Source organism: Podarcis erhardii (assembly GCF_964252035.2).
Source record: "Podarcis erhardii genome assembly, chromosome: 2".
Taxonomy (NCBI): domain Eukaryota; kingdom Metazoa; phylum Chordata; class Lepidosauria; order Squamata; family Lacertidae; genus Podarcis; species Podarcis erhardii.
In genome coordinates this window covers 2,633,597-2,660,025 of record NC_138498.1, presented here as the reverse complement: position 1 = coordinate 2,660,025, position 26,429 = coordinate 2,633,597, and the positions used below count along the sequence as shown (strand labels likewise).

General features: G+C 47.0%; 1 protein-coding gene and 1 long non-coding RNA gene across 7 annotated transcripts in view; one reads left to right on the top strand and one right to left on the bottom strand.

Annotated features, from left to right (window-relative positions):
* PDE1B (phosphodiesterase 1B) overlaps positions 1–26,429 on the top strand; it is a 144,168-nt gene that overhangs the window by 104,872 nt on the left and 12,867 nt on the right. For all 6 annotated transcript variants that reach the window (XM_081851749.1, XM_081851746.1, XM_081851745.1 and 3 more), the window contains 11 exons: positions 12,139–12,252; positions 13,074–13,256; positions 14,208–14,274; positions 15,004–15,120; positions 16,385–16,525; positions 19,191–19,291; positions 20,180–20,305; positions 23,664–23,765; positions 24,819–24,939; positions 25,655–25,736; positions 25,947–26,064. In XM_081851749.1, coding sequence (XP_081707875.1) covers positions 12,139–12,252; positions 13,074–13,256; positions 14,208–14,274; positions 15,004–15,120; positions 16,385–16,525; positions 19,191–19,291; positions 20,180–20,305; positions 23,664–23,765; positions 24,819–24,939; positions 25,655–25,736; positions 25,947–26,064 — 1,272 coding nt within the window. The remainder of the gene's footprint in view (positions 1–12,138; positions 12,253–13,073; positions 13,257–14,207; positions 14,275–15,003; positions 15,121–16,384; positions 16,526–19,190; positions 19,292–20,179; positions 20,306–23,663; positions 23,766–24,818; positions 24,940–25,654; positions 25,737–25,946; positions 26,065–26,429) is intronic.
* LOC309336273 lies at positions 2,219–6,015 on the bottom strand. The gene is made up of 2 exons (XR_014153969.1): positions 4,734–6,015; positions 2,219–3,365 (listed from the first exon to the last, which is right to left on the bottom strand). It is a non-coding gene; the product is annotated as an uncharacterized lncRNA (long non-coding RNA).

Here is a 26,429-nt window from a genome sequence, read left to right as displayed (position 1 = left end):
TATTCAAGACATAAGTCCCAGTGAGTTCTATGGGATTTGCTCCCGAGTAAGCAGGTTTAGGATTGCAGCCTAACTCTGCCTTCTGAGAGTTTGCTGACAGTGCAATCCTATGCATATCTGCCCACATGTAACCCCCCATTGAGTCAGATGGGGTCACATTTACTCCAGGTAAATGTATGCAGAATTGCAGCCCACAACAGACTTCCTTGTTGCTTTCTGAAATGCCAGAATGAGGAACCTATGGACCTCCAGAGATACTGTGGGACTCCAGTTCCCATCAGCCCTAGCCAACATGACCAGTAGTCAGGGATGATGGGAGCTGAAGTTCCAGCAGCATCTGAAGGGCCACAGGTTCCCTACCTCTGGCCTAATTTCATAGTGGTAGAAAGAAGGAAAAAATGGGAGACAGAGAGGAGAGGGGGTAGAGAGAGGTGGTGACGTACCCCCTTTGGGTTCTGCCTCCACCCATTGTCAACATGTGCTCCCTGCCACAGATCATGCTCAAACAGAATCCCCTGCCCACTCCTGATCCTATGGGATGAAATGGAAAGGAACCGGGTGGGCTGTGCTTTGGGAGAGCATCTTCCCAAATGCAGCACATCTCAGACTAATGTCTCCTTGACTTTGCCCTTGTTGTTGGCTCTGAAGCACTTTAAACACCCATTCTGTTTCTTGTCCCCCCACCCCATCCTTCAGTGGCATCACAGCTTGATTTCCACCTTTCCTGGCTAATTGAAAAGATAGTGGGCCCAGATTACAGCCTTGCTGTGTAAATTGCTCAGGATGGGAGGCTGGCTTGACAGCCGGCGAGGGAGATGCTCTGGCCAATGAATCAATCATGAGGCAGTGGAACCGGAAAGTCTGCTCTGGGCGACGTCGCCCGATCCCCCTCACCGGCCCAGCCAAGGTGATGATTATTCACATAAAATGCAGGCTGATAGAATGTGTGATGCCATAATCCAAGTTGTCATGAGCTTTGCTGTGCCTTGGATATAGAACTGGTGCCGGACCACACATTATAATGAGTATTATTACTTATTGTTCTTACTGTGAAGCACCAGCTGCTGTGTTAGATGAAGTGCAAGTTGAAAGCTGGGGTTCCTCCGAGCGACCTGTTTTTGAGCATTCATCCTGATTTGCTTGCATGTAGCTTACATGGAGGTAGACTGTGTCTGGTCTTCATTGAGCATTTGTTCTGATTTGTTTAAGGGGCAGCTATACCACGATGAGGGACGCGGGTGGCGCTGTGGGTTAAACCACAGAGCCTAGGACTTGCTGATCAGAAGGTCAGCGGTTTGAATCCCCGCGGCGGGGTGAGCTTCCGTTGCTCGGTCCCTGTTCCTGCCAACTTAGCATTTCGAAAGCATGTCAAAGTGCAAGTAGATAAATAGGTACCGCTCCAGCGGGAAGGTAAACGGCATTTCCATGCACTGCTCTGGTTCGCCAGAAGTGGCTTAGTCATGCTGGCCACATGACTCGGAAGCTGTACGCCGGCTCCCTCGGCCAATAAAGCGAGAGGAGCGTCGCAACCCCAGAGTCTGTCACAACTGGACCTAATAGTCAGGGGTCCCTTTACCTTTATACCACGATGAGCATTTATCCTGATTTGCTTGTGGGGTGTTATTCAGTTGTTCCTCCTACACTTTTCAGTGCACTTCCCTGTTGCTTTTTGTTGCACAAGAGTCCTTTAAACATAAGGGTATATGAATAACCTCTTGGATCCGACCAGTGGCCCATCTAGTCCAGCATCCTGTTCTCACAGTGGCCAGCCAGATACCTGTGGGAAATCTGCAAGCAGGAAATGAGTGCAAGAGCAGCCTTCTCCCCTCCTGTAGTTTCCAGTAGCTGGGATTTGGAAGCATTGCTGCTTCTGACTTTGGGCGCAGAGCATAGCCACTGAGGCCAGTAGCCACGGGGGGCTCATCCACACTTTTGCCCCACATTTTCTAGGCACAGATGCATGCTTTCCCTGTCTGCGTCCAAGCCTGGTTTTGCTTTTTTGCCTTTTGCCCCACCACTTTCCCCAAGAAAACCTACTCTTTACAGTAATGCTGAATTGGGGTTTTCTGTGAATTGCCCTTGGCTCTGATTCAGCAGTAAAGGGAGGCTTTTCTTGAGGTAAGCGCTGGTGGGGGCGGGTGGGGGGAGGAAGCACTCAGACACAGAGCTTTAAAGTGCAGACTTGGTCTTAGAAACACGGCATGGAAGGAGGTCTGGATGAGCCCTGATAGCCTTATTTAATCCACTTTAAATACACAAACCTGAAGCTTGGATATATACTTCAGTCCCTTCCACAAAATGCTGAACGTCTGGAGGCACCTTAAAACATGTACAGCAGCTAGCACCATGGCTTACAAGAGGGATGGGAAACTTTTGGCCCTCCTGATGTTGCCAGATGCCAGCTCCCATATGCAGCCCTCCCCCTACATATAGCAGAAAGTGGTAACTCCAGGAACCCCCACTCTTACCCCTGGTTTGTTATATAAAATTGGCAATTAGCCGTTGTTGGATGGTTGCTGTCAATCCTGCGTGGCAGCCTTCCTCTTTTGCCTGCTTTTGTGTTAGGAAAGACTCTCCAGGAAATTCATGGGCCATCTCCCCCTTTCTCCGGTGCAGTCTTTATTTTCTAATGTTTTATCAGCTTGCTTAATTAAAACCCTGTTCATTATACAGAGCTCAGGGCTGCCCTTTGTTCTCACAGAGCAAGACATTTGCTGCTGTATTATTCCCCACATGGCTGGAGACTTGTCAAAACAGATCTCTTTGAGATCCCATACTATTTGGGGATGGCTTCAGCCCAGAGACACTTATGCCAAATTATCACCATCTCCATCCTGCTCTTTTAGCTAAAGAACTCAGGCCAGCATCTGTTGCTCTCCCTTCCACCTGACTTATGTTTACAACAACCCTGAGAGGGAGATTGGGCTGAAAGAGGCCCTTGGCCCAAGGCTACTCATTAGGCTGTTCTGCTGTCCAGGTGGTGTTTGACCTCAACCCTCATCATCGCTGACTATTGGCTGTGCTCACTCGTCATTATATTTCTTGCACTGCTTCACTCTCAGTGGGTGATGCTACATGCGCAGTGGTATCACTGGTTTTCCAGCCCTTCACGTTCTTCCGCATGACTTGCTTCCAGGATTCATGTGACTCGACCGGAGGCAGCAGTAATTGCTCAAATGCATGAGCCTGGGCTCTGTAATTGAATTTGCAGTCCCTAATCTGATTGCCAGGTGCTGGTTAACACGCTCAAGGTCCTGCAATGGCATTAGGGGGCTCCTCAGTCATTTCTCAGCCTTGTAGCTGGCCAGGAAAATGCATCTCTCCCCCCCCCCTTCAACGTTGCCCTGACTCAGAGCCATCTGGATCTGCAAAGTGGAAAGAAAGTCTTTGAAATGCTGCAGTGTGACACTGATGTATGCATGAATGTCTTCGAAGCTCCTAGACAAAGGAGCATATGGAACTGTTTTATAATGACTTGGATTGTTAGTCTATCTAGTTCAGAATTGCCTTTCCCTGATCAGCAGGGCCTCTCCAGGGCTTCAGGCAGGAGTCTTTCCCAGCCCAACTTTAGTGATGCTGAGGACTGAACGCCGGGACCTTTTGCACATACAGCATGTTCTCAACACAATTCAGAAATCCCAACCAGCTCTTCCAAATCCAGCAGAATCCCAGGTAACTGAGTGATTCCTAAAGCAGGCAGGTTAACAGCTTCAGCCTCAGTCCCTTCCAGGCATCTGTGTGAGACTTGGAAGTCATATTCCAGGCAATGTGACCAATAAGAATGTGCATTCTAAGAATGTAAAAAGAGCCCTGCTAGATCAGGCCAAAGGAGTCCAATCTACTCTGTTGTTAGAATGACCAACCAGATGCCTGTGAGAAGCCTGAAAGTAATGGAACCTGAGCTCAACAGCACTTGTCATTCCCAGCAACTGGTACTCAGAGTCATACTGCCTCCAACAGTGGAGGTGAAATACAGCCACCTTACAAACATTAAGTGCTGACATTCATACTATCTCATTTCCTAAAAAATATGGATTTTTAGATTCTTTTTTAATATAAAAACCCTACCCTTCCTCCCACTGTATCCCCCTCTGCCTACTTTATCCTGACAACAACCCTGTGAGGTAAGTTAGGCTGTGATGTTACTCAGTGTCACCTGGTGAGAATCACAGCTGAGTGAGGATCCCAGTCCCAGTCTGACATTCTGACTACTGTGCTGCACTGGCTTTCCTTGCCACAAAGAGGACTGCTGAGCTATGAGCCAAGGCTGTTAACTGCACTGGACCAAAAGTGGATTGTAATGGTAGTGAAGCCTGTGCAGAAGACCTGTCCATTGGGCATTCATCCTTGCAGTTGTTGTCAGGTGATGGCAGTTGCTTATTGAGCAGTCATTCTGATTTCTTCGTTGGGAAGGTAAATGCTGCTGCTGCTGCTGCTGCTGCACCAAAGAAGTGCAGTCCCACACTTCTCTGTGCATTCCCCCTAATGTATAAAGTCTGATCTTTAGGGGAAGTGGGCTTCTTGTGCAAGACGCTCCCCCCCCCCACGACCAACTATAACTGTGCAAGCTGAATTTGCCAGAAGGCAGCTGAATCCAACCCCAAAGTAGTGACAGTCTGGAAGCGCCCTTGCTCAGACACCCTTCCCTCGCCCCTTCTGTAGTGGCACGGGGCTGTAGGGAGGCTTGATGTAGAGAACAAGCTCTTCCAGGATTGACTGTGCAGAAAGATCACCTGCCAGGTAATGGGTAATCTCCTGGCCCGGTGGCTTTTAGGAGCCTTGGGCATTTTCAGAAGACTGCATCACACACAGAGATACCTCCTCCCTACATGTGTCCATCTCTGCTCAGTAACTTGAGTCTCTCAGGCCGTTGCCATGGTAATAGAACACCGCAGCAAAGCCCATAAGAGCAAACAGATTCCTAGTGTAGGAACTCAGCCGGCTGGAGTGAAATCCCACTGAAACCATTCCCCTTTGTTTTTGCTTGAGGAGACTGCTGGGGAGGCACAGATAGTTGAGAGGACCTAGGCAAACTCCCCTCCACATGCCCAGGAGCACCTGAATCCTACTCCCCACCTCCCATGCACAGTGCATTGTGCTGGTGGTGCTGAGCAGCGCCACTGAGCATATCTGAGCATCTTTGCCATTGGAAACCCTTCCCTAGGCATCTGTGGGTCATGTAAATCCTTTCCTGTGGGAGAACAGCCAGCAATGGCATTTTTATTTTAAGGAGGCAAGGCCTGTGCAAAGTAAAATAATCCCCCCTCTGGGATGCATTTTGTTAAGGAGGAGAGCGCTGACTCCTTAGCCTCCGCAAGGAATGACGAGACCATTGAGAAGCAAGAAGAAAGCAGATGGCTTTGTCTTCTTCTCTTTTGACTCTTACTTGTTGTCCCAGCCTAGCCTGCAGCACAGATCTCTCTGCTTTGGAGTGCCAGCCTGGGAATTGGCTAAGTGGCTCTTTATGCGCAATTGCTATTCCCTTGGCCAGCCGGGGCACCAACCTGCCCTTTCAAGAAAGCAATAAAAGGCCAGCTGGTCCCCTGTTTGTGAAATGCAAGCCAGGTCTTTGCTGCAGAGGAAGGGGGAGAGAGTTGGCGTACAAGACACGCAAAGAAAGACTTCAGCTTGAAGGAGCCTGAAGCAATTCTGCATCTGCGTGGGAGATGATTTAAACAGCTGTGCAGGTGTTGTGTGATGCTTTAAGAGGGGGAAGAGCATACATCCACTGCAGAAGGCAAAAGGCAGCTTGAATACAAATGGCAAGTCTAGCTCAATACTGGAGAGGCAGAAATTAGACTACCCTTTCCTTTGCCATGCTATGCTAACCTGTGGTTTGCCATCATGGCACTGAAGGAGAAGAGTGGCTCAAGAGAGCCAGTATGGTGCAATGGTTAGTGTTGAACTGTGACCTGGAGATCAAGGTTCAAATCCCCACTCAGCCATGAGGCTCACTGGGTATGACCTTGAACTGGTCACCATTTCTCAGCCTAACCCACCTCACAGGGTTGTGGGGAGGAGGAAGTGGGGAGGAGAACCATGTACACCACCTTGAGCTCCTTAGATTCTCTAATAAACAACAGTAACAAACAAACATCGTACCAAACAGACCAAGATCTGTTTCTTACCTGCATTGCAGGGGGTTGGACTAGATGACCCCTGGGGTCTCTTCCAACTTCCAACTAATTCTATGATTCTACCTAGGCTGCAATCCTAACCATGCCTACTCAGAAGCAAGTCCTGTTGAATTCAGTAGGACTTGCTCTCAGTGAAATGGGGTTAGGATTACCAACTTAGAATCAGGAAGACCAAGTATTTTAAAAAGACTGGAATAACTTTCTAACATATTTGAGAGATCACTGTAAACAGCTGAAATCACTGGCAGGAATGCATTCACACTTGTAATGCAACATGGATTTGGGATACTATATATAACAGATAGATTACAGAAAATATGCAGGGATAAAATTTAGAATTGGAACCCATGGAGGGAAGGAAGGAGGTCTCAAGATTCGAAAGAACCTTTAAAAAAACATGTGTTAAACTGTTATGTTTATGGTGTATAACTTTACGTAATAGATAGATAGATAGATAGATAGATAGATAGATAGATAGATAGCCATCTTAGGTGGTAAACCTGTTTCTCGGCCATGTGAGCGCTCATCTTTGATTCAACGCAATTCAGCACAGATCCTAATTAAACCAACTCAGTGAAAACTAAGCCGATAAAACAAGGCTGTTTTATATTAAAATGATAAAATACACACATAAAGCCCAAAGCATATGAAGACTAGCAAATGATGCATGTATGATCTTAACCTGCAAATCAAACTGATCCATTATGCTTTCCTATCCCTTTAATTGTTCACTAACTTGGCCCAATTGATTATTCTTGTTTTGAGTCCACCTATTCCAGTTACTGAAAATAAAATAAAAAAGTAGGTCACCACCAACAGTGAAAGAATGGTTAGCAAAATAAAATAAAATTGGAAGGTAGAAATGATGTATAAATTTACAGAATTCATTAGACTGAGACTATCTTGACAAGAGAAAATTTTAACGACAAGTGGAATCCTCTAATTGAATTTATGAAGAATAAATATAACATAAATGACAATGACTAGAATAGCTTCTCTGTGTGGTAGGTGTGTGTGTGTGTGTGTGTGTGTGTGTATCACAGTGTGTATGCATTTAATTATTTGTTGTAATGACTGCATATTCTTGAGATTTAATAAAGTATAATGATTTTTTTTAGTGGTCAGTACAGTTCCCCATTCTTATACATTGCCTTTTACCTTCTCTGAGTGATATAACTTAGAACCTCTGACCGTACTGTTTTGTTTTTAAACTGTTTTAATGTACATGCTCTTTCTTGTTCTTCTTTTTTCCCAAGGGGAAATTATAAAGCAAGATGCTTATACAAATTCCAAAGATATTGGTGAGAATGTTGGCAATTTGCAAAGTGACCATGTATAGTTGATAATACTTATCCAATCTTTCCTGCAGAAAAAACAGCAAAACCAAGCCATGGCTTAGTGCAGGGATGCTAATCTGTGTCTTCTTTCCTTGTGTATTTTAATTAAGGGTGTCTTGATGCTCTAGTGCTGTGATGGAATTGTTTTTGTGTATTGTAATGATATATGGATTTTATAGTTGATGTCATAGTTGTACTTGTAATCAGCTCAAAAAGCATTCTGACTTAACAGATAAATGAAGTAAAACAACATAAAATGTTTAAGACATTTTTGCATCAAGGAATGCTTAATTTCCCACAGGGGTGGATCTACCATGAAACTAATGAAGCTTCCGCTTCAGGGACCCTCATCCTGGAGGGGCCCCAGAAGTGACTTTAGTCCACTTTGCTTAAAATTTTGGCTCTCATATACCCAGTTTGTGGAGGATGTGGTGTGTGAGCTGACTCAGCTCCCTTGTGGCAACTTTTGTGGTCCTTTTGAGCCACCACACTTGCACTCCTTCTGCCCTTTCAAGCCACTGCACTTGTGCATATCAATAGGAGGAAGGTTTGGGTTGATCTTCGGGACTTCAAAGAAACCTCTGGCATTTTCCATGCCTTTTGGTAGGCAGGTGGCTGGGTCACCCACCCCACTTTTAAAGCAAAGCATAGCATCATAATGTTCAACTGGACTGTGTGAGCCATGCGCAGGAACTAGAGAACCAGGTTGTTGGGCTCAGGCCCAGTGGACTCTTTCTCTTGCTTCTGGGTGTGAAGCTGGAGGGAGCTTTGGTTTACTTGGCCATAGCTGCTGTCCCTTCTTGGGCTTTGTTGATCCAAGTGATGCAAAGTGTGGGGTGGTGGATAAACAGGACAACTTGGCATTGGTAGCTGTAAGGTACCAATCACAGAACCTTCAGCCTTCACCCAGCTGACACAGGGCTCAGCAGATGGATTGCTGAGCAGAGCAAGATGATCTGAGCATAAAAAGGTAAAGGTAAAGAACCCCTGACAGATAAGTCCAGTCGTGGCCGACTCTGGGGTTGTGGCGCTCATCTCGCTTTACTGGCCGAGGGAGCCAGCGTACAGCTTCTGGGTCATGTGGCCAGCATGACTAAGCCGCTTCTGGTGAACCAGAGCAGCGCATGGAAACGCCATTTACCTTCCCGTTGGAATGGTACCTATTTATCTACTTGCACTTTGACGTGCTTTCAAACTGCTAGGTTGGCAGGAGCAGGGACTGAGCAATGGGAGCTCACCCCATTGTGGGGATTCGAACCGCCGACCTTCTGATCGGCAAGTACTAGGCTCTGTGGTTTAGACCACAGCACCACCCGCGTCCCTTTTGGTCTGAGCATATAACCACCCAATAGAGCATGAGACTCTTAATCTCAGGGTCATGGGTCTGAGCTGCACATTAGGCAAAAGTGTCCTTGGGGTCCCTTCCAATTCTCCATATATTTGGCATTTCTGCCCTGGCTACCAGTTTGTTTCTGGGCTCAATTCAAAGTGCTGACTTTGAGCTATAAAGTCTTACGTGGCTCAGGACCCCAGCACCTTAGGGACTGGTTTTCTCTGCATGAACTATCCCAGACCGTACGTTCATCATCTGAGGCCCTGTTCTGTATGTCCTCCTCCAAGGGAGGTGTAGAACGTGGAGACATGAGACAGGTCCTTTTCGGTGATGGTCCCTGCTTGTAGAATGCTCTCCCCAGGAGGTATGCCTGGTGCCATCATTGCCTGTTTTAAGCACCAGGCAAATGCCTTTTTTTCACCCAGGCCTTTGACTCTTAATTTGGAAGATGATTAATTAGGTCTGTGGCCTCCTTTCAAAATGTTTGTTCCTTTTGTAAGGTAAAAGGTAAAGGTAAAGGTAAAGGACCCCTGGATGGTTAAGTCCAGTCAAAGGTGACTATGGGGTTGCGGTGCTCATCTCGCTTTCAGGCCGAGGGAGCCAGTGTTTGTACACAGACAGCTTTCCGGGTCATGTGGCCAGAGGACTGTGACGAGTGCCAGAACGTTTACCTTCCTGCCACAGCAGTACCTGTTTATCTACTTGCACTAGTGTGCTTTCGAACTGCTAAGTTGGCAGGAGCTGGGACCGAGCAACAGGAGCTCACCCCGTCGTGGGGATTCGAACCGCCGACCTTCTGATTGGCAAGCCCAAGAGGCTCAGTGGTTTAGACCACAGCACCTTTAGTGTGGTGGATACATCTATATATAAGGATGAGCATTTTAAGTTCTGGCTTTATTCTTTTTAAATTTGGTTTCATTGTTTCTTGTTATTCCTATTCTGACATTAAAAGTCACTTTGAGACACTTCTTCATAAAAGGTGACAAATATGTCAGTAATGAATGATGATAATTCCCGCAATTGTATCTGTTGGCACTAGCCGTTCGAAACTTAGCCCTCTCTATCAAATTTATCTCAGTAAGGTAAGAAGGGATTCAAGAATGACAGTAAATGAGCACAGATCTTCACAACCGAATTGGTGCCTGAATAGTTAGAAGTGAAGTCAATATGGAATCAACACATATAGTCTCCAGTGTTATGCATTCTTACATGGGTGTAAATCCCCAGTGACTTCAGAAGGGCTTCCTCCTGAGTAGATGTGCATAGGATTGTACTATTTTCAAAGAGAGGCTCAATAACAGCTGTTAAAAGAGACGTATCTACAAACAAAACCGAAAAGCAGCTGTACGAGGTCACCAGTGAAGTCCAAGGCCCCCCATGTGGTGGGGGGAGCCCCTGCTGCAGCTCCTCCCCATGGTCCCTTCACCACGTCTTTCCAATATTGGCTTTATTTTTTTATTGATGCACTGATGATGGTGATGTACAAGCAGAACATGTTAAGTGGAGGCAAACAGGCATTCCTACATCAAGCTGCAGACCCCTAGAGAGTAACTTGTGAAGCCTGGTCTCCAGGGGTTGTTGCCAACTAAGTTCCACTCAGAGTAGACCCATTGAAATTAACATGCCTAGGTTTAGTCATTTCCATCAATTCCAGTGGACAGGGCCAGCCCAATGCATTTTGGCATCTGAGGTTGACTACAAAATGGCGCCTACCTCCCCACCAGGGAAGATCTATACTAATAACAGGGGGGGAAGAAAGAGCTACATCGGGATCTGCTGCCCCTGTGGATCCTGCCACTTGAGGCAGTCACCTCACGTTGCCTCATGGGTGGGCCGGCCCTGGCAGTGGGTCAATGCTGAGCAGGACTAACATTTGCTATAACCCCATATTCATTTATGACTGCTATATGCCGCCCTATAGCATAGTTTTCTGGGTGGCTTGTAAGAAATAGGTTGAAAAACAATTTAAATACAAAATAAAACATAAAACCATAAAAGAAAAGGGAATAGAACCCCTACAGCAATAGAACTAAACTGAAACCCACTGTGTTCCTAAAGTTAAAGCACAGATTTTTTTTAAATGGAGACCTAGAGTACCTATTTTTAAAGCCACCCCCATTTGCTCCCACAATTTCAGTTAACCTCGGCTGGAAACTCGGCAACTCTCTTCTTTGTGCATGTTTAAGTTGTTGAGCTAAACGGGTACTAAATACACTAACTGGGTACTAAACGCAGCAGCAGTTACTTCCTCTTCTGTCTTTGTGGCCGTGCGCGAATGAAGGGCAGAGCAAGGGGACAGGGCCGGATGCTCTTTTTCCCCTACAGAGGAAAACGAGCTCGCGACTGATCGCTAGCATAAAGGGATTGACCTGTTGATCACGGCCAACCAGTTGGACATCCCTGCACTAGATGATCCTTGGGGATCCTTCCAACTCTGCAATTCTATGATTCAGCATGGAACTTCTAGTTTTGGTGGCAGGCCTGTGTTTTTCTTAACAGGTAGCTTTGCTCCACAGGAAACAACATGGTGTGTGTGTGTGTGTGTGTGTGTGTGTGTGTGTGTGTGTGGTTTTTACCATTTCATTAAAAGGATAATTACGCTGTAATGGTCTCTACTCATTTGGTTCTCCTGAAGTGTTCAGTGTTTTTACAATAATGTCCTTCAAGCGGAACAATAAGGCTGATTAACCGGAAATGAAACATTATGGACCACACACCCAGCTGAGCTTGATGGCTTGTTATTAACTAGTGATGTGCCCCATCAAGGGAGCAGATGGCCCAAGGTGCATTGCTTAACATGCCATTTTCAGCTCCATTGTCAGGCTCTCAACATAGGAGAGCCATCTTGCATCAGGGTGAAGCACAACCAGCAGAGACAAGCCAGGAAACTGGCTTTTGTGTATATGAGTGAGGCACTGCAACAGAGTGGTCCAGTGTGGCGTTATTCTGTTCAGGGTTCCAGTCACTCCATTCCATCCCTTCTCCTGCTAGAGTTCTTCTCTCCACCCGCTTAATAGCCATTCAGCATTCCATGCCTACTGAGCATGCTCAGTCCTCATTGGGCTGTTTTGGATCCACAATTCATTTTTCAGTTTCTTTTTTGTGGAATGTGGTTTGGACACATATGTGCCCAATTCAGCTACCACATTATCACAGCAACTGAGTGATTTCACTGGTGTAAATGCCATTGGCTCCATTTCTCCCTAGCAGTCCCTCACAAGGTAATGATGGGAGTGGGCTGCCCTTTGATGGATGACCCAGAGAGCCCTGCAAGGTTCTGCTTCCCCCTTACTCATTTCCCCCTTCCCTGTGCTTCCATTTCACCCTCCAGGCTGCGCTACATGGTGAAACAGTTGGAGACGGGAGAAGTGAATCTGGTGGAGCTGAAGAAGAACTTGGAATATACTGCTTCATTGCTGGAAGCTGTCTACATTGATGAGACCAGGTGAGGCTGTGGGGCTCGTGTGTCTTGCCTGACCCCTTTTCCAGAGAGGACCCAGAAATAAGCACTGAGCTAGCCACTGGTTAAAGTGCAGAGCCTGCAAGTCTAGGGAGACCGTTTCAGAAGCTCAGGTGGGTGTTTTCAAGATGGTGTCAGGGCTAGTGTTTTGCATACTGAAACAGTTCAGTAGTGTTGGGACCTGACCCTGAGTCAGATGAGATCTCATGAGGAGAGGCAGTTCCCAGTAGACCCCAGTACATGCTGGGAGCAGGAAAAGTTATGACTCCCCTCTAGTACTGACTCTGGGATTGCCACTGTAAAGAGCACACTATGCTTGGGCTCCACTCATTTATAAACCCTTTCCCTGTGCCCAAACCTCACCTATCCCACAGGACTCACCACCTCCCCCAAGCTAATCTCCTGGGCTACACAAAGCATCTCTAATTCGCAGGGTGTCTCTGGAGGCTCAGGAGAATTTGATCTTATCCTCTTCCCTACCTCAATTTGTTTCTGCATAAGGAATAGCAGACCTTTACAGCCTGTTGGAAGCTGTTCAGTTTAGAGAACTTAGGAGGAAATAAGTGCAGCCTGTTGAACTGGCCAGTGAAGCATCCCTGAAACGGAATCTTGTAATCACAGCTTTTACAAAAGTCAGAATTTTATATGCCAGAATTTGGCCAATTTCCAGATTATTTCTCTTCCTCTTCCCTTTCTCCTTCTCCCTCATTATCCCTCTCAGTTTTAACTGCAGTTCTGCTTCTCTTTGCAGTGCCTTTCTCACTAAAACACTCACTGCTCCTCACTGCTCATTTTTCCTGTTCCAGGCAGATCTTGGACACGGAAGATGAACTCCAGGAGATCAAGTCGGATGCAGTTCCCTCTGAGGTGCGGGACTGGCTGGCCTCCACCTTCACACAGCAGACCCGCGCCAAGGGACGTCGATCCGAGGAGAAGCCCAAGTTCCGCAGCATTGTGCATGCTGTTCAAGCTGGCATCTTTGTTGAGAGGTCTGGACGGAGTGCCGTGTGTGTGTGTGTTGGAACAGGGCTGCTCCAGATGGGGATGGTCCTCCATCTGCTTCATGCATTGGCCTAGCACATTGGCCCAATGAGTGGGTCCTGCCCCACAACTGTGCCTTGTTGGTGACTATATCAGGGTGCCCTGGCTATCATTTGGAAAGGGAAGGAGTAAGAAGGAGCAGGGGCTCAGCTATACAGCTGCAAATAAAATGTTTTAAGTGTGTTGTATCATGCAATATACAAATGTGACACTAGATGGCAATGGTGAGTTATGAGAAATTCAGTATAGTTTTCAAAACGTTTTTTAAAAAAGCATTTTCACAGCATTTTTTATATGTGGGTAGATTCCACCTGGGTTGAGCAAGCAGGAGCAGGAGGTGGAAGGCAGCAGACCCAGATAGATATAGTCAGGGCAAAGATAACATAGAACTGGGGTGGGGAACATGAGGCCTTGTGGACCAAATGCATCCCTCCAGTCTTCTCTGTGCAGCTATCGGAACCCTCCACTGGCAACGCCAGTTCTCCTTTGACCACACTCTTCACCAGCTCTGCTTCACACCCCCTTCAATTGTTTTGCCTGGCTGGAGCCTGACCTTGAGCTGTGAGAACGCCTCTTCTTTCCCTGGAAAGAGGACCGAGAAAGGCAACACGTACAGCCATTGACCCACCCACTTTTAGCCCTGGCCCCCAGGCTGAAAAAGAGGCTCCCCAACCTGATCTATAAGGTGCAAAGATTGAAAGTCAAGTTCCATTTGAATTTCCTGGGTTTGGAAGGATTGAGGACTGCTGGCCTGGTATGTAAGGAGAGAGGGTCTTGATTGCAGTATTTTATCCAGCACTCAGACATCTGGATACTCAGTGGGGTTTGGGAGGTGTCTCTATGGGGATGCAGTCCAGATGTTCCATGGAGAGCCTGACCTGCTGTTATCTGCTCTGTAGGATGTTCCGTCGGACTTACACGGCGGTGGGGCCGAACTATTCTCCCTCTGTCATCAACTGCCTGAAGGTAATGCAGCTCTATTAGGGGGATGCTGGACTTACTGCCCAATCCTGCCCATGTCTACTCAGAAGTAAGCCCACTGAGTTTAAGAGGGCTCACTCCCAGGTAGGTGTGTGTAGGATTGCAGCCTTAACTTCATTTGCTTCCTTCCTTGACGTAATGCTTCTGCACCTGCCCCAACCTCTCAAGCTGGTAGTTATTCACTCTGCTTTCTGGGGGGCAAAAAATTAGAAGGCTGGTATTCATGCTGTGGGTCCCAGCACAAAATGGCTGCCATGAACAGCAAAAAGAAGGAGTCCTGATGGTACTCTGTTCCAATGGACACTGTCCCAAAAAAGGCACTGATTGTTTATACCCTGACCCATTTTCTGTGATCAAGTTGCATGAGTCAAGGAAACTTTCCTAGCTTTCCTCCTTTGTTTTGCCATAACTTTTTAAAAGAGAGACACTGGAGCTGAAAGCGGTGGTTTTTTATCAGGAATTAATGGCCTATAATCTTGTTGGATGTGTAGGGGACCAGCTATAGCTCATCACTGCAAAAGCAAAATGCTTTTTGCACAGGCTTAAAGGAACTCTTTGTGGCAATACTTTTTGTTCAACATACTCCAAAGTTGAGAGATGGAAGGTTTCCTTTCTTCTGATGCTCATCTTTCTCCATCCTGTACCAGTTAAGTGCACTGAGCTCAGGACATAGTCCTCCTTTTTTACATTTCTTTTTTGGCTTTTCTTGTGTAGACTCTTGACCTTTGGTTTTTTGACGTCTTTGCGCTGAATAAGGTGAGCGAGGACCATGCCTTGCGCACGATTGTCTTTGAACTGCTCACCCGCCACAACCTCAACAGCCGCTTCAAGGTAAGAAATGGCATGTGTATAATCACAGCGTTGTTGTTATGGTGACTTATTAAGGGGCTATTCCATACCCCTCCTACAAAATAAAGACTCCAGGTCACCAAACAAGCAGCTGCCCTGAGCTCCAGAGCCCAAAAAGGAAAGCTTCTTCCAAGCCTGGGATGTTCTGTATTTAAAGGAAGTGGTCTTTTTGTTAAGGGGGCCCCTTTTTAAGAGCAGGTCATTCCTCATTCTGGAACGCCCCAGCCCCTTAGGACAGAGCAGATGCCCTTGAAGTTCATGCTGCCATCGGGCATAAGGGTCATTTCTTATTTCAGACACATTCTGTTTTTCAAGAGGTTAGTGATGGGATAGTGCAGGTGGAGGACTCACATGCATTCTGGACAAGGAATATGACCACCCTGGGATCTTCCACTTTTAAACTGTCTCTTTGCCAGTGTGTGTGTGTGCTGGAATCTTAAGTGAAGACTGGAGGGTTCTGCATCAGAGCATAGATGTCAGCCTGTGACTTTTTTTTGTAAGGATGGGTCCCACACTGCATGCAAAAGATCCCCGGTTCCATCCCTGGCACATCTAGGTACTGGGAAAGAGCCGTGCCAGAGACCCTGTGGGAGCTAGGCAGTCAATGGGAGTGGGTGGTGCTGTCGTCTAAACCACTGAGCCTCTTTGGCTTGCCAGTCGGTGAGCTCCTGTTGCTCTGTCCCAGCTCCTGCCAACCTAGCAGTTCAAAAGCACACTAGTGCAAGTAGATAAATAGCTACTACTATTAGCGGGAAGGTAAACAGTGTTTCCGTGCGCTCTGGCACTCGTCATGGCGTCTTGTCGCACCAGAAGCGGTTTAGTCCTGCTGGCCACATGACCCGGAAAGCTGTCTGTGGACAGCTCATGCATTTCAGGCTCCCTTGGCCTGAAAGCGAGATGAGCATTGTAACCCCATAGTTGCCTTTGACTGGACTTAACCGTCCAGGGGTCCTTTACCTTTTACCATACGGAGTTTACTCATACCTAGATGGACTTCCTAGGTATGAGATAGCCTCCTGTATCCTTGACTACTCCCAGTGCTTTTTCCTCCCAGGGGGTACACAGGGGTACGCATATCCCTAAACATTTTGTGAATCTATGTTTGGCCTCATTGAGGGGCAGTATTTCAATATGAGTAGAAAAATGAGAGTACTCCTAAACATTTTTTCTAGAAAAAAAGTACTGACTACTCCTATCCCCAAAGCTTGCCCGGAGCTACATTGTTAACCTTTTCATTTATCTCTAGATCCCCACAGTGTACCTCATGACCTTCCTTGATGCGCTGGAGGCTGGTTACGGGAAATACAAGAACCCCTATCACAACCAGATACACGCTGCTGACGTCACCCAGACGGTGCACTGCTTCCTGCTTCGCACGGGCATGGTGGTGAGGGCACCATGTGGATATTCTGTCTGCTGGTTCTCTAACTGAGAAGTGTCTGTCTATGGTGCCATCTTGGAAAGCTCTTCTAGGTGTAGGCAAACTGGGAATCATGGGTCATTAATGCTCTTAGAAAGTGTGTTTCTCATCTTGGCCAAGTCCATCCCAGTAATGCAGTCCTAGATCGCAGAAATGAAGGGTACATCACATGATTAATGGCCCTAAGCCCTCTTTTACAGTCCATCTCTAGAAAATCTATATATGAAGCATTGACAGGGCTTTTATTTCCGTGGGAACTCACCAGAACTCAGTTCCAGCACCTCTCAGGTGGGTGCCATTGCCATGATAAGAGAACCCCTTTTTCCAGGAAAATAGCACTGAGCATTGACATCAATAACATAGCGACTCCTAGTGGCCTCTTTTGGTTTAACATAATGGCAGGAGCTGGAAAAGAGGTTTCTTTTCACTAAGCCAGACCCTTCTCTCCTCACCATCTCTTTCCTTGTTTGTTGCTGTGTTTTATTTCTAATAGAGACTCTGTACCTTTAATAGCCATGCAACAGGCAGAAATACAACCTGTAAAACTTGCAGTTATTGCAATGGCGATTTTTCTGCTTTATCTTCAGGTGCTGAAAGCACCCCTGTCAGTCGAAAAGAAGCCATAGTTCCTACTCTTCTTCCATATTTCTCTACCTTGTGCTGTGTGTTCAGACTGCTTCTGCCTCTTATTGCATCAGCACTGCAATAGATTCCAGAGGGGTAGCTGGTTGGTTTCTTGGCAATGAAACAACAATAGAGTCTAGTGGCATCATAATAACGAACAAATGTATTGTGATCTCATGGATCAGAGCCCACGTCATCAGATGAATGAAGAACCTGTGACACCCCAGATCCGATTGGACTCCAAGTCCCATCAGCCCCAGTCAGCATGGTCAGTGGTTGTCCAAGTATGATCGGGGTTGTAGTGCAGCAGTGCCTGGCCATAGCTGGGTGGTACAGCAGGTGGCAGTCCCAGGTAAGGTTGGGAGAGATTCCCCATCGGGAATCCTAGAGAGCCGCTGCCAGTCAGGATAGACAGTCCTGAGCTAGAGGGACCAATGCTATGCCTTGATGTAAAGCAATTTCCTATTTCTCTATGGAGGTCACAGGTTTCATGCATCTGATGAAATGGGCTCTGGTCCACAGAAGTTTGTAATACAGCAAATCAGTAATTTAGCAGGGGTGGGAAACCGGAGACCTAGGAAACCTGAGGAAACTATATGCAACCTGAAGGATGCCCAAAGGGGTGTGTGCAGAAATTAACTACTGTACAACAGTGAAAGTTATGTTTGTTGCTCCTCCTACTTTTGCCTCTGGCTCTGCCAGTGGGTGCCACAGGGTTCTGTCTTGGGCCCGGTCTTATTCAACATCTTTATCGATGACTTGGATGATGGACTCAAGGGCATCCTGATCAAATTTGCAGATGACACCAAACTGGGAGGGGTGGCTAACACCCCAGAGGACAGGATCACACTTCAAAACGACCTTGACAGATTAGAGAACTGGGCCAAAACAAACAAGATGAATTTTAACAGGGAGAAATGTAAAGTATTGCACTTGGGCAAAAAAAAAAAAAAAAAAAAAAAGAGAGGCAGAAATACAAGATGGGTGACACCTGGCTTGAGAGCAGTACATGTGAAAAGGATCTAGGAGTCTTGGTTGACCACAAACTTGACATGAGCCAACAGTGTGACGCGGCAGCTAAAAAAGCCAATGCAATTCTGGGCTGCATCAATAGGAGTATTGCATCTAGATCAAGGGAAGTAATAGTGCCACTGTATTCTGCTCTGGTCAGACCTCACCTGGAGTACTGTGTCCAGTTCTGGGCACCACAGTTCAAGAAGGACACTGACAAACTGGAATGTGTTCAGAGGAGGGCAACCAAAATGGTCAAAGGCCTGGAAACGATGCCTTATGAGGAACAGCTAAGGGAGCTGGGCATGTTTAGCCTGGAGAAGAGGAGGTTAAGGGGTGATATGATAGCCATGTTCAAATATATAAAAGGATGTCACATAGAGGAGGGAGAAAGGTTGTTTTCTGCTGCTCCAGAGAAGCGGACACGGAGCAATGGCTCCAAACTACAAGAAAGAAGATTCCACCTAAACATTAGGAAGAACTTCCTGACAGTAAGAGCTGTTTGACAGTGGAATTTGCTGCCAAGGAGTGTGGTGGAGTCTCCTTCTTTGGAGGTCTTTAAGCAGAGGCTTGACAACCATATGTCAGGAGTGCTCTGATGGTGTTTCCTGCTTGGCAGGGGGTTGGACTCGATGGCCCTTGTGGTCTCTTCCAACTCTATGATTCTATGATTCTGCCCATCACTGACATAAGGCTACAGGAAGGCTGCCCATAAGGAAACACTGGCCATTGGGATGGAAAGGGGTCCCCGACACTGGCCATTAGGAAGCCACCAAAGCACTATGCTATTCTGAGGGTGATCCATGAGTATGAACTAGACTTGTTCACCCACACAGGAGAATATCCAACCAGGCAAAGAGATATGAGGCTAGAGGGGATCCATCCTGGTGAATACTCTGGTGCAAATAGTATTTCCCCTCCTCTGTCTCTGCTGCTGGGCAAGGGAGGGCTCCCCACAGGTTCCGATGGCACCTCCTGTTTCTGTCCCCCTTTGCAGCACTGCCTGACAGAGATTGAGGTCCTGGCCATTGTCTTTGCGGCAGCAATCCATGACTATGAGCACACAGGGACCACTAACAGCTTCCACATCCAAACCAAGTGAGCAATATGGATCTGTTGTGTGTGTGTGTGTGTGTGTGTGTGAGAGAGAGAGAGAGAGAGAGAGAATGAGAGAGAGAGAGAGAGAGAGAGAGAGAGAGAGAGAGAGAGCGCGCTTATTGGTACAATGGGCAGCTATTATAAAAAAGTGGAAGAAAGTCTTTTGATGGCAGAGTGGTAGAGCATGTTCCAGTCCCTGACCTAGCATAGTAACAAACAAAAACAATCCCCCTCTGCAGTTTAAAAGGCCATGATGGTTTAATTAGCCAAGGGCCTGAGAGAAGAGGAATGTTTTTGACTGGCACCTAAAGATGTGTAGCAAAGGCACCAGGTGAGTCTCCCTGGGGAGAGCATTCCACAAATGGGGAGCCACTAAAGAAAAGGCCCATTCTTGTGTTGTCACCCTCTGGACCTGTCTTGGAGGAGGCACATGAAGAAGGGCCTTGGTGGATGATCACATGGGGAGAGGCAGTCCTTGAGATATTTTGGTCCTGAGGCATTTAGGGCTTTGTAGATTGAAACCAACAATTGGATTGGACCCAGAAACTAATTGGCAGCCAGTTGCCATTATTGAACTCAGTAGGGTTCAAACTAGATGGAGGCAAACTTGAATATGGTGGCTCTGCCGGTCATTGGTTCTGGCTTCACTTACCATTGGGCATCCACCTTACCAGCTTCAGTGGGCTCCAACCACCACTGCAGCCAAGTCTGTGCAGGTCAAACTATACCCCCTGTTCAATGCTTAGAATGTTGGACTATGGTACCTGATATGCGCGTGGGTGAAAATCAGAAGTGTTCGAATGTCTGCCCCAATCCCTGTGAAACAAGACTGGAATTGGCATTGCTAAAGCTGCCTCTGAACTGTACTGTTGTTCTTCCCTTCCCCAGGTCAGACACGGCCATTTTGTACAATGACCGCTCGGTGCTTGAGAACCACCACATCAGTGCTGTCTTCCGCATGATGCAGGAGGAAGAGATGAACATCCTCGTCAACCTGACCAAGGACGAATTCGTGTGAGACCTCGTCCTCCTCCTGCCTGCTGGATAGGACTCACTCTTGCTGAGGAAGATGTTGCCTTGGAATGGGGGGAATGGGGGGGGGCTTTCCTGGAGGGGGCAGACATTGTGGGAGAGTCAAGCCAATGGTTTGCAACCACTGCTGTCAGCTAAAGTGGATAGGATTGTGGACACAGTGCCCTCTCATTGTGCAATGTTTACTTACTCAGAAAATGTCCCAGTAAGTTGGGTGGGTTTAGGATTCCAGTTTTAAATACTTTGTTTTATTTAAGCTCATACGTGTTTCTGTTGAACTCCTGATGGTCTCATTTCAGGTCCACGCATCCAGTAGGCTTTGAATACACCACAGCAGGTATGGATAACCTTTGGCCTTCCAAATGTTGCTGAACTACATCTCTGTCATCTCTGGCATTGGCCATGTTTGCTGTGGCTGATGGGAGTTGTGGTTGAACAACACCAGGAGGGCCAAGGTTCCCCACACCTGTGCTCTATATAGCACCAGATGCTCCCAGTTCATTCACTGGACCCACTTTTGGTCTCCATGTCTCTTTTACCTATTGATCATGGACAGATAACTTGTGATCCTTTAGATGTTGGAGTCAAACTCTGATTGGCTGCAGCCAGCATTGCCAATGGACAGGGATGATGGGAGTTGTAGTTTGGCAGCATCTGGAGGGGCATAGGTTCCTCGCCCCGGCTGTTGAGGGTGATGACAGCAATACTGTAAGGACCAGGAAAACAGGAACTCATGACTTGTGCACCAATACATGAAGCAAGGGTCAGAATATTAGGCTTAATTCACAGAAGCAGCAAGTGAAGTGGTGAATTTGTTTCTGGACTTTACCACTGGATTGGTAAAAGGTCTGAAAACAATGGCATTTCCAGGAAATCCGTATGCTATAAATAGTATATAAATCCATATGGATTTGTTGCATGGGTTGATGAAGCCTGTGGTTCTCCCCTGCCTTCACCTGGAAATATACCCAGACTGCCAACACACCACATAAAAAGAAAGCACTTGCAATGTAGGAAAAACCAGCTACTCTGGAGTCAAAGTGCAGAGAACCTCATTTGCTCATTTCATGCACACACAGGCTCAGAGGCTTGGAATTTATGATGAGACTTTTAGCTGGAGTCAACTGGTGCAGGTGATAAGGGTCTGCCCTTCTCCAGATCCCTTCTTCCAAATGTCTTTTCATGCTTGCCCTGCTTGTCTCCTTGATTTCAACCCACATCACCTTCCTTATTGTTGTTTAGTCATTTAGTCGTGTCCAACTCTTAGTGACCCTGTGGACCATAGCATGCCAGAGCATCACCTTGCTAGGCAGCCCCCTGGGCTTGGAACCCTTTCCTGGCCCAAGACAGTTTCCAAACCCTTTTCATTACCCATATCCAGACCTGCTCCCTGACCAGACTCAAAAGCAACCCATGGGTTATTTCTGTAGGTCAACTTGACAGGGTCTATAGGCAGCTCACCTTTCATGATACATCACTTGGTTTTCCTGCAGGCCTGTCCTCACCCCTTTCACTTTCTGTGAGAATTCCCTATTTGCAGATTGTGCAGTTGCTTTATACGGTACTTCCATGGATCACACCACTTGGAGCAAAAAGAGGGGTATAGGAAAGACCCAACTACACAGCTGCCCCCCTTTCATACACTTCTGATGGGGACCCATCATGATTGGCTTCCTCCTGGAACTTACAGGACACCCTTATGCATGCTGGGTAGCCAGATGCTTTGTAACGATGGTCTGGATGTACCTATACATGGAAGAAGTGTGATTATATCTTTTGTCCAGTCCTAAGAAATAGTGGGAGTAAGCTTTTGAGTTTTACAGAATTCTCCTTCAAACGCAGCTGCACAGGACTAAACAATTGCAATGATGATTACCTATTGAATCTGTTCATCTTCAGAAAAAGAATGAAATTGGATAGAGTTTGACAGACCCTGATAAATGTGTTATAGTTAATAAGGCCTTGCTGGGAGGCTGGGAGGCTTAACATTGCAAAGGCTTCCTGGAGGCAAGAGTAAATGAGAAGATGTATTATATTTGGGAACATATCCACCAGAAGACAGGCATTTATGTGACTCAATGCCATTTGAGCTTCTCCTGACTCCTGGGATGCAGGGCAAAAGATATAACCACCAATATTAGAGGTCATTTAGAAAGCACATCGCAGCAGTGTTATTACCTGACACACATCTTGGAACAGAATCAAAGATCATCTACTCAAATCTGGCCATTCAAGATGACCAAATGGATAGATCCTTTCTTTTCTCACCAAATGTCAGGGCTCTACTGGGTGTAAGGACCTGTGATGAGCCTGCTGGATCAAACCAGGAGCCCATCCAGTCCAGCATCCTGTTCTCACTGTGGCCGCCCAGGTGCCCGTGGGAAGCCTGCAAGCTGAGCATCAGCACAACAGCACTCGGCACACCTTCACAGCAACTGATATTCAGAGATATACTGTCTCTGGCAGGGGAGGTAGAATATAGCCCCGTTGATAGTCTCGTACCTCAGGAATGTGTCTAATCCTCTTTTAAAGCCATCCAGGTTGGTGGCCATCGTGGCCTCCTGTGAGGGCAAGTTCCATAGTTAAACTAAAGAAGAAGAGGAGATAATGGTACAGGTGGTAGAGCTGTCACACAGAAAATACATGTGCCCTTCTGCCCCAAGGGCAGAGCTAGATCCAATGGGTTCGAGTTACAGGAGGGTAGAATCATAGAATCATAGAGTTGGAAGAGACCACAAGGGCCATCGAGTCCAACCCCCTGCCAAGCAGGAAACACCATCAGAGCACTCCTGACATATGGTTGTCAAGCCTCTGCTTAAAGACCTCCAAAGAAGGAGACTCCACCACACTCCTTGGCAGCAAATTCCACTGTCGAACAGCTCTTACTGTCAGGAAGTTCTTCCTAATGTTTAGGTGGAATCTTCCGAATGTTTAGGTGGTAGATTTTTGCTCGTGCACCATGAGAAACCTCTTGATGGTAAGAGCAGTTCAATAATGGAACCAGTTACCCAGAGGGTGGTGGGCTTGAAGCAGAGGATTTGGACAGCTTTCTGTTGGGGATGCTCTTGCTCTGGATTTCCTGCATTGTGCAGGGCATTAGACTAGACCAGTGTTCTTGCATTCTTCAACCTTGAGTCCCAAGATGTTGTTACCACTACAACTCCCATCGTCCACAGCTGATTTAGCTGTCTGTGGATGAGAGGAGTTGTAGTCCAACATCTGGGGAGACAAGAATAATGAACTATACAGCCTACAAGGCCCCTTCCAACTCTATGATTTTATGAAACACACAGGAAAAGTCTGTGTGAATATCTCTTTCCTTCTGTTTTGTCTGGTGCAGGGAACTCCGGTCACTTGTGATTGAAATGGTTCTGGCTACAGACATGTCCTGTCACTTCCAGCAAGTCAAGTCCATGAAAACCTCCCTGCAGCAGCTTGAGCGGTAAGTGGCAGAAGAAGGGGACTGCGGGGGAGGCAGGGGCACTGACCATATGGCATGGGTGGAGGTGCCCAAGGGAGGGGTGACAGGGACAGTAGGACCTGAGTCCTAATTTTTTCCAGCCTTGCAGAGTAACAGTGACTTGGTAAGGCCGGGGATGTCCAGCTAGCAGTGTTCCAGTGAATGTGATGACATCACAAATCTGGCTAGACAACCAGAGCTGGCCATGTGCTGATGTAACAATTCAGAGCAAGGGCAATGCTTTGAAGCAAGGTCTGAAGCCCAAAGGGAGAGGGGCTTATTTTAGCCTAGCTCTAGTTAGCTGGGGAACCTGTCCTCTATTAGTGGCATTTCACTAAAGGAGTTATGGAAAGAAAAAGGAGTCTTGGGGCTTTTCAAAAGGAGCAGGTTTTGTGGGAATGGTACCAGCAGAAGGACTCTGTTTTTCCAAGAATAGACAAAGACAGAAGAGCAGCAGCACAGAACCGGTGTGAGAGAGGTGGAGGAGAAGCAATTTATTTAGCCCATTATGTTTTGAGTCATGGACTCGTAGAACTGAGGTTCCAACGTCCAGCAATGCAGGAATATTTTGCCCAATATGGGGCTCGAACCCATGACTCTGAGATTAAGAGTCTCATTCTCTACTAATTGAACCACCAACTTATCTATAATGTCATGACTTATTTTCAGGAGTTCTGGTTGTACTGGAGCACAGAGGCCCATAAATATAGACTTGGCTTACCAGTCAGCCATTATGTTTGGTTACCATTTCTGACATGCACAAAGGGCAGGAGAAAAATGAGAAACAGCAGAACTTTTCCCCAAGTTCCCCAGCTGCTTGAAAACCGCAGTGGAAATAAGATTTTCACAATAGGGATCTGTGTGGTGCTATGTGACCTGCTTGGCCAGAGGGCTATGATCACTTGTCTGTGGTGAGTTGGCAAGTGGGTTTGTGGCTGCCTACTAAAGCAGCCTTACCCTGTAGAGTGAAGGTGGGGTATGCCAGAGGTAAGATCCTACTCTATCCTCATTATTTCCATGATAATGCTTTTCCAGAATTGACAAGTCAAAAGCACTCTCCTTGTTGCTGCATGCAGCCGACATCAGCCACCCCACCAAACAGTGGACGGTGCACTCCCGATGGACCAAGGCCCTCATGGAAGAATTCTTCCGACAGGTATATCCTGTGACCTCTGTGACCCAGAGGCCTGTTTCCTCTGGGATTATTATGCTTGCGTACAGGTGACTCCACTACAAAACAGACACACAAGACATAGCATAGTAAGGGGTACATGCATGTAATTTTACATTCTTGCCTTCAAATTATTTGCAAGTAAGAAAGGAATCTCCCCCACCATCCTTCCACTGTGAGTATGCTGAAAAGCAAATCCATGAAAATATGCTTGTGTGTTCCTTTCAGTATTGAGTGCAGTTTTGAAAGTGGGATCTAGTTTTGAATTGGAAGTGTAAATATTTTGTAGGAGGCATCCCTGTGAGAAAGTTGCTGTAATATACAGAGGTAGAAGGGCTAGGATTCCTGAGCAGAGGCTAAGAGCTGTGTTGAAGGAAGAACCATAATCCCCCTGACTGTTGCAAGCCATAGATTTATGATCTCCAGGCAATGTATCTTCTCAGGTGGCCTGTTTGTTTTCATTTCTCCTCCCTATGCTGCCAGTCTGTAACCATAGGTACATGTATGTTTGGTTTTAAACACACCAAACCAAACCAAAGATTCTCAGGATTTCACAGCAATTGCAGCATTTCCCCCGAAGAGTGATAGTCTGTGCTTCACAGCACAATAGTAGCCATGCTTGCTACCCCGGGATCAGTCTGCTTGGCTCAGATGTCTTGCTCTTAGGGGTTGGTTCTGATGCTGCTTTTGCTTTCTCTAGGGTGACAAAGAGGCTGAGCTTGGTTTGCCTTTCTCCCCTTTGTGTGACCGTACATCCACACTGGTGGCTCAGTCCCAGATTGGTGAGTTGTACAATACCAGGCTGTATTCTTTGGTGAGGCCCCCACGACCAGCATTTCCTTCCCTAGTGGGGCTCACCACCAGTCCTGCTCCATCTGCCACCTGCTGTCATTCTTGCCCACTAGATATCATCCGTCTCTGTGGTGCACCACGGTGCCTGGTTGAGCGGAGGAGTCCACAGCCCTGTTGTTAAGGCCTCTTCCTTTCCACAGGCTTCATTGATTTCATCGTGGAGCCCACTTTCCAAGTTCTGACGGACGTGGCTGAGAAGATGGTCATCCCCCTGGTGGAGGAGGGCTCCAAGAACAAATCCTCCAGCCAGCAGAGCAGGTTTGTACACAGGGAGGGCTGGGGAGGAGAGGAGCACGGGCATGGAGAAGCAGCCAGAACCAGTTCCAAAGGGAGAGAGACCGGCTTCTTCAGTGTCATGCGCTGTGCCACAAGTTCCCAACATTCTGTCACATGCTAATGTGACCAATAAAAAATAACCCAGGGTGATGATAGGGCAATGGTAGGTGGCTTGATTCTCAGTGGCTGAGCTCACCAGGGACAAGAGAGCTGGGTTGGTCCTTACTCCACTGGTGTACTTGAGTGAAGCCCATTCGTGTTACCCAATGGTACTCTCCATACCATGGACTACATCACCCCTACTTGGGATAGCACCCCTGGGTAGCATACCTGCAGTCCTCCAATCA